The 7,122-nt window shown below is 45.4% G+C and overlaps 1 protein-coding gene across 1 annotated transcript; it reads left to right on the top strand.

Moving 5' to 3' along the window:
• Positions 1-343: 343 nt before the first annotated feature.
• Positions 344-3,473, top strand: FAM25A (family with sequence similarity 25 member A). The gene is made up of 3 exons (XM_079138542.1): positions 344-502; positions 1,747-1,809; positions 3,266-3,473. The coding sequence occupies exons 1-3, from the start codon at positions 430-432 to the stop codon at positions 3,397-3,399; spliced, it is 270 nt and encodes an 89-aa protein (XP_078994668.1). The 5' UTR covers positions 344-429; the 3' UTR covers positions 3,400-3,473.
• The last annotated feature ends 3,649 nt before the right edge of the window (positions 3,474-7,122 follow it).

Genomic DNA, 7,122 nt, shown 5'->3' with positions numbered 1-7,122 from the left:
CCTTGATTAGCAGGCTGGGAATCCTGGGCATTTTCACCGGCTACATACCAGCGACCAAGCCTAGGGAGTTTGGACCCCAGGGCTGGCAGGATTGTGGTCTCTGACTGCTGTCATCTCCTAGAGCACTCAGGTCCCCTGCCTCAGCTGACGTCTTCTGCCCAGCTTCAGCCCTGTTCTCTGTCCTTCTGCTTCACAGGGTTCCTAGGACATGGGCAGGGGTGTGATGGGATGTCTCACTGCAAGAGGGACAGTGCACATACTGATATGCCCCACCCAGCCTCTTCCTCCTGCTGCCACCTTCAGTGACTCATCTGCCCGGCTTCCTACAGGTCAGGTGAGGGTTGGTGCTTAGCAAGGCATCAGAGGCACCTATAAAAACACGTTGGTCCAGTCCCCAGCATCCTGCCTGTTACTGCCTGCTCTTGCAAGATGCTGGGAGGACTGGGGAAGCTGGCGGCCGAGGGCCTGGCCCATCGCACTGAGAAGGCCACTGAGGGAGCCGGTAAGGACCCAGGGCTTCTCTCCAACTATGTGGGGTCAGGGCAGATTTGACTGGGCCTGTCGCAAGCTGATCCCAGGAGGCAGGCAAGGCCTTGAAGCACACTCAGGCCCCACTGGGAACCCTGGTCTATCAGTCTCAATAGGAGAGACAGAGCTATGGGGTGCAGAAGCTGGGGAGGGTGGTTGAGGGGGGATCCATGACAGCTCCACTGACCCAAGCAGCCCTCTCCACTGGTGGGGCCTAATCCAGGGTCTGTGGTAGGAGGGAGGCCAGCTCAGATGAGGCTCCTGGGGACAGGGAAGGAACACAGGGGCCGGGTGAGCTGCTCACAGTTTGGATCCTTTCCTCTGAAAACCTAGGGAGCCCTTCTGTGTCAAAACTGCCTGTTCTCACAGTCTGTTGAAAAAGGAAGATGGATTATTTTAATTTGTTTTATAACTTTAAAGCTTCAAAGATTCCTGTGTTATGAAACGAATGAGTCTGGTTCTGCTCAAAGTTCAGGAGGACAGTTTCCCATTTCTTTCAAGATCTTAGGAACCAGTTTTATGTGCAAAGGTCGGCAGTTACCTGGGGAGGCTTATCCATGTCCCACCTCTGGGACATCATAGTGAAAAGCTCGTGCCCTGGCCTGCTGTTCTCTCTGTCAGCAGCTGCCCATCCATGGGCATTTCATGTTTACCTTCCCGGCTGGTGCGGACCACTCACTTTAGCCTTTCACTCGACTTGTGCGTTGGGTATGATTTCCATTTGACCAACGATGAGGGGATCTGGCAGTGCAAGTCGGAGTTAGAACTAGAACCAGTTCTGACTCCAAAATCTTTTGGTTCTAGCTTGCTACTGCCCGAACTATAAAGAACGTCTTAGGTAAACAGAGAAGCCCCTCTTCCTGGGGGAACTGCTGTGAGGGACTTGGTTACCCTGGAGGAGGCTTAGGGACTGTGCCGAGGCAGGACAGCCAGATCATCCTGAGAGGTATGGTGACCTGGCAAAGGTGCCCAACCTTGGCTCCTGGTCCCCAGCTGGCAGGCTTGATCCTCAGCATTTCAAGTCCCGCCCGACTGAGGAGCATGGAGGGCCCTGCGCCCGTGTTGGGCTCACTCAGCTCACTTTCAGTAGCCAGGCCCTTCTGTGCCACCCTATATGGGCTGCAGATGGCATCCTGGAGTTCCACCCTGGGTGTCCAGAGGTGCTGGAAGGGAAGCAGGCTTGCATTGTGCCCTCACTGAATTCATCTTCTTTTTCAGTGCATGCTGTGGAGGAAGTGGTGAAGGAAGTGGTGGAGCATGCCACGGAGACTGGACAGAAAGGTACTGAGGGCTGAGGTTGGGCGGGGGCAGAGGAAAAGAAGAGGAGAGGAGGAAGGAAAGGGAAAGAAGGAGAAAAGGTGGGGAGGAGAGAAGGAGAGAGGTAAGGGCTGGGGAATGTAGCTCAGTGGCAGAGTGCTTGCCTAGCATGCAGGAGGTCTGGGGTTCAATTTTCAGCAGTCAGAATAAAAATAAATAGATAAATAAAAGAAGAAGATGGGCATATAGTGGCATATGCCTGTAATCCCAGCTGCTGAGGAGGCTGAAGTAAGAAGATTGTAAGTTTGAGGCTAGTCTAGGCAATTTAGGGAGATCCTATCTCAAAATAAAAATTAAAAAGGGTTGAGGATGGGCTGGGGAGATAGCTCAGTTGCTAGAGTGCTTGCCTTGCAAGCACAAGGCCCTGGGTTCGGTCCCCAGTACCACAAAAAAATAAAAAAATAAAAAAGGGTTGAGGATGTAGCTCAGTGGTAGAGCACCCCTGGTTCAATTCCCAATACTGCAAGGAAAAAAAAAAAAAAAAAAAAAAAAAAAAGAACAGAAACAGAAGTTGGGAGACATGCAGGATGGCAGGATGGGAGGAAGAAAGGAAAGCTAGGTGGGGCCAAACCCTTCTTTGCCCAACCAGGTCAGCCCTGCTCCCATGTTGCATCTTTCCATTGGTATGCAATTATCTGTGCATGCAATTATCAGTTCAGACTAAACCGGTGTTAGGGTTCCATCCAGGGAGTCCTCTATGTGGAATGTTAACACAAGATCACAAAAGACTATTTGGCAGCACACTGGGACAAACATTTCAAATATAAACTTATAAGCCAGGTGTGGTGGTGGTGCTCACCTGTCTCAGTTACTTGGGAGGCTGAGGCAGGAAGATTGCAAATTCAAGGCCAGCCTGGGAAACTTAGTGAGACTGTCTCAAAATAAAAAGGGCTGGGGGTGTAGTTCAGTGGTAGAGCACTTGCCTAGTGTGCATTAAGCCCTGGGTACAATCCATAGTACCATACACACACAAAAGCAACAGACCAAGGGAAAATACTTATAATAGAAATGATAATCTGATGTAACAACCCAGTATAAAAAAGACTGAAAGATACAAACAGGCAGTTTTGAGAAAAATGAAGTATAAATAGCCAGTACACTCATGAGTAGAAGCTCAGTCTCATTCATAACTGAAGAAAGGCAAGTTGTTGGGGAAATAAAACCAAATTTGTCTTGTGATACTGAGGACAGTATCCAGGGCTTTGTGCATGCTGGGTAAGCACTCTACCCCTGAGCTACATCCCCAGCCCCAGCAGAACCAAGTTTGAATGTCTTCTGCCAGGAGTCCCCTGCCTCCGTTCCATGGCATCTGTCCAGGGTTTGTTCCTGTTAGACTGCCACAGCTACCTGCCTCTCAGGGTGACATGCAGAGACAGCCAGGGGTTCACCCTTACCTTTTCTCTTTTTTTATTCCTGCTAGCCATTGCTGAAGCCTTGCAGAAAGCCCAAGAGTCAGGAGCCAAAGTGGTGAAGGATGTCACTGAGAAGGTGACCAACACAGTCACAGATGCTGTCACCCACACTGTGGAGAACCTGGGCAAACTGGGACAATGAGCTGCTGGCCACCACAGCAGACCCTCTCTGAATCTCGATAAAAAGTTGTGAAATATATACACTGAGTCCTTGATTTATTCCTAGTTCTATGGAAACACTAGGCCAAGATTTTTGTTTTGGTGCTGGGACCTGAACCAGGGCCTTACACATGCTAAGCATGCACTCTAGCGCTGAAGTACATTGCTAGTCCGATAAGGTATTTTTTAAGCTCAGTTTCACTTTGACTGGAGAACATACCAGAATGGTGGGCACCTGCCAGTGGGTCAGACAGTTTTCTATGAGTCAGATGATGAATCAGATGCTTCTGTGATTTCTCATGTCAGTAGGCAGCTTCCCTTCCCCTTGCCTTGGTACTGGGTGTTGAACCCAGTGGCACTTTACTATTGAGCTGCATCCCTAACTGTTTAAATCTTTTATTTTGAAAAAGAGTCTAAGTTGTCAGGCTTGAACTTGCGAGCCTCCTTGTGCCAGTAGCTTCACTAGTAACTAGGATTTAGAGTGCCATCACTGTGCCCAAGCAGCAAGCTATTAAATTGTGTCTGCTTCTCTCCCTCCTTTTCTTCTTATTGCAACCACCTCACTCATAATAAACCTGTTTTACGCTGAGCTATACTTTCAGCCTGTATTCTGTGAAAAGACTGTTTCCCCAGAAACTGGTTTTCAGATAACTCAATGCTTCAAGGATACCTACAGAAAGGACCTGAATTTGTTTTGCTTGTTCTCTGGGTCTTCCTTGAAATGTTCTTGCAGGACTCAGGGAAGATAACACACCAATCTGATTAAAAGTTTGGCAGAGCAGGCTCCCACTAAGCTGCTTCACGTTCTGCCAGAGGCTCAGACAAGCATTTCTTCTGTATAGTTGTGGAAACTGCTCAAGGAGAACCTGAGTTCATTGCTTATTGGCCCTAGAAGTTGGTCTTGAATCTCCACTCGGGGCCTTGTCAGGTCTATTTGTTGATAGCAAGTCAGTACAGTACAGGTTAAACATATGTAAATAGCATTTAGCTTAAAAGTTTTGGAATAAAAAAAGAGATGTGTAAAAATAGAGTTGGGAGCTATTTGTTCTCACAAATTAGAAGGGTGCTTTGATTAAAGAGAGTTAGTTGCTTACTATATTTGTTTTTTTCTAGAATTGGCCTCAAAATTTCTAAACATTTCTGGAATATCTAGTCTCAGCTTTGGAACATCTCCACTGTCCAGCTGGAGTTGGACATTATATCTCAATTTGGTTCCTGATCACTTTTGAATTTCCCCAATCTAAAACCCAAGCTCAGAGGGCTAAATATTGTGGGTGGCAGAGTAAACTGGAACACCTACTTTGAATAGCAAGTCCTTTTTTAGGACTTTCTTCTTCAGGCGTGCACAGGGACATATAGGTGCCCAAAGGGCAAAAACAGATTTATTATAGCATGTTTGTGAGAGTGAGAGGTTGTTAATACTCTAATGCTGGTTGGATGTCACATGGATGGCAAGTTCTGCTGTTTATTAGGTGTGTCACACACAACATGGAGTTAACACCTGTTATTCTACTACATTGTAAATTCCTTAGCTTAAAAAATGGGACCCAGCTCTAGATGGCCATCAACAGGGATTGGTCAACAAAAATTGCATATATTTGAAATGAATACGCCATGGCTGTTAAAGATGAGGGGAAATGTACATGTATCATATGAGGATATGTCCAAGTATCAGTAAGTTGTAAAATACGTATGTAGAACAAGTTCATTTTTATATAGCAAAAATAATTGTATAAAGAAAAAACTTGTAGCATACATAGAACAAACATTTTTCACCTGTTTCCCTCATGTTTAAGAGAAAACCAATACAGATTTCTTTTCTTCTTCTTTTTTTTTTTTTGGCTGTGGTGGGGATGGAATACAGAGCCCCTCTACTACTGGGCTGCTTCCCCAGCCTTTTTTATTTTTTCATTTTGAGACAGGGTGTTGCTGAGTTGCTGAGGCTGGCCTCAAACTTGGGATCCTCCCATTTCAGTCTCCCGAGTAGCTGGGATTACAGGAATGCATCACTACGCCCAGAAAACAGATTTTTTTTTTTTTTAAGATGTGATTTTGGAGGACAGAACCACTTTATTCAAGATTGTTTCTTAATGAAGTGCTACGCAAAGTTTGCTGGTTTGCAAACTTTTACTTGGCAACAAGCTGAGAGCCTTTGGAAACTTACAGTAATTTGACCACTGCCTGGACCTTCAGGGGTGATTCTTGCTGAATGGGATGAAGAACAGCTTGGGTTGTTGAACTTGCCTGGCAAGTTGCATGTAAACTAGTCACTGTAACAGGACCACATACCATAGTAAAACAGATTCTTCCTTTTCAGAGCTGGATAAACACTGCCCACACCTCCTTAACTTTACCTTGCAGGTTGTCTCCAGTAAGCACTTCCATCTCATTTTCTACTGGTCTTTATGCAGAGGTCAGCAACACCAATGTCCAAACCAGACTGATGGCCAGGACCCCAACATTCTTGACTTCTTGGAAGAGTCTGCTAAAACATATACTTCCATCTGCTTGAAAACCCCTAGGAAATCTTATACCCTAAGTTTCTCCAGACAAATTGAAACTGGTATGGGGAAATTAAGAACATCTTTGGTGGAGCTGGGGATGTGGCTCAGTGGTAGAACACTTGCCTGGCATGTGCCTGGGTTTGATCCTCAGTACTGCAAAAATGAAACACCAAAAACGAAAAAAAAAAAAACCCTCTGATATTATGGGAGGTGGTCACTTGACATGATTGTTCTCCTTTATTCTACTTCAGAACTTATGGATTGAACTCTTTGTCTGTCTGTCTTGTAAATACCTGATTTTAAAAGGTGGAAGTCACATAAACACTATTTTTTTTTTTTTTTGTAGCTACCTGTGCGTAAAATTTTAGTGTATAAGCCTCCAGAGGTCTTCATCTTCCTATTTTGTTATCATGGTTTGATAACATGTTTTAGGGTTACATGAACTCGGTATTCATTGTGCTGATGATAAAGGACGAAGGTGCAGTTTGCTGTCATCATACCCAAACACCTGAGATAATGAACTTATAAGGAGGAAAATCTGTTTTGACTCATGATTTCAGTTCATAACTTGCTCCAGTGCCTTTGGGCCTGTGGCAAGGCAGTATGCCGTGGTGAGTGCTGGCAGTGGAAGAAACTGCCACTGCAATGCAGCCCGGAGGTAAAGGGCTGGAGTCTATTGCTCCCCAGTGACCTAACTTCCTTCTACTAGGCCCCACCTCCTAAAGGTCCCACCATCTCCAAATAACACCATAGACTGGGCACCAAGACTTCACCCTATAGGCCTTTGGGGACATTCAACATCCCAAATCTAGCACACACTCAAGTTCAGATCCAGTTTGGTGGAGCTCTAAAGTTCTTCTGTCATTTGGCTTTTAATGTTGCTTTATTGTGGTGGATCTATATTTATCTAAGATAGACTTCTGAAATCTGTGGAAAATCAATAAATAAAAAATAAAAAAGAATTCCCTGAGAACTGACCTGCTCTATGGGAAATAATTAACAGCCCTTCAGGTTGAAATGTAAGGATACTAGTTACTAACTCAAATCTATAGAGAAAACAAAAGGGGGGGGGGCATCAGGTAAAGGTAACTGAATAGGTAAATATAAAAGAGTAAAAATGTACTTCCTAGTTTTTTTTTTGGAGGGGGTACTGGGGATTTAACTGAGGGGTGCTTAACCATTCCCAGTCCTCTTTATTTTTT

This window comes from Sciurus vulgaris, assembly GCF_902686455.1.
Source record: "Sciurus vulgaris genome assembly, chromosome: 4".
NCBI lineage: Eukaryota > Metazoa > Chordata > Mammalia > Rodentia > Sciuridae > Sciurus > Sciurus vulgaris.
The sequence above is the reverse complement of the archived record's forward strand: the minus strand, read 5'-3'. Positions and strand labels throughout refer to the sequence as shown.

Bases quoted from the DNA above. Each gene is read 5' to 3' on its own strand.
- FAM25A (XM_079138542.1), top strand. From the start codon at position 430: ATGCTGGGAGGACTGGGGAAGCTGGCGGCCGAGGGCCTGGCCCATCGC. The intron at 503-1,746 runs GTAAGGACCCAG...CTTCTTTTTCAG, and splicing joins GAAGGCCACTGAGGGAGCCG to TGCATGCTGTGGAGGAAGTG. The intron at 1,810-3,265 runs GTACTGAGGGCT...TATTCCTGCTAG, and splicing joins CACGGAGACTGGACAGAAAG to CCATTGCTGAAGCCTTGCAG.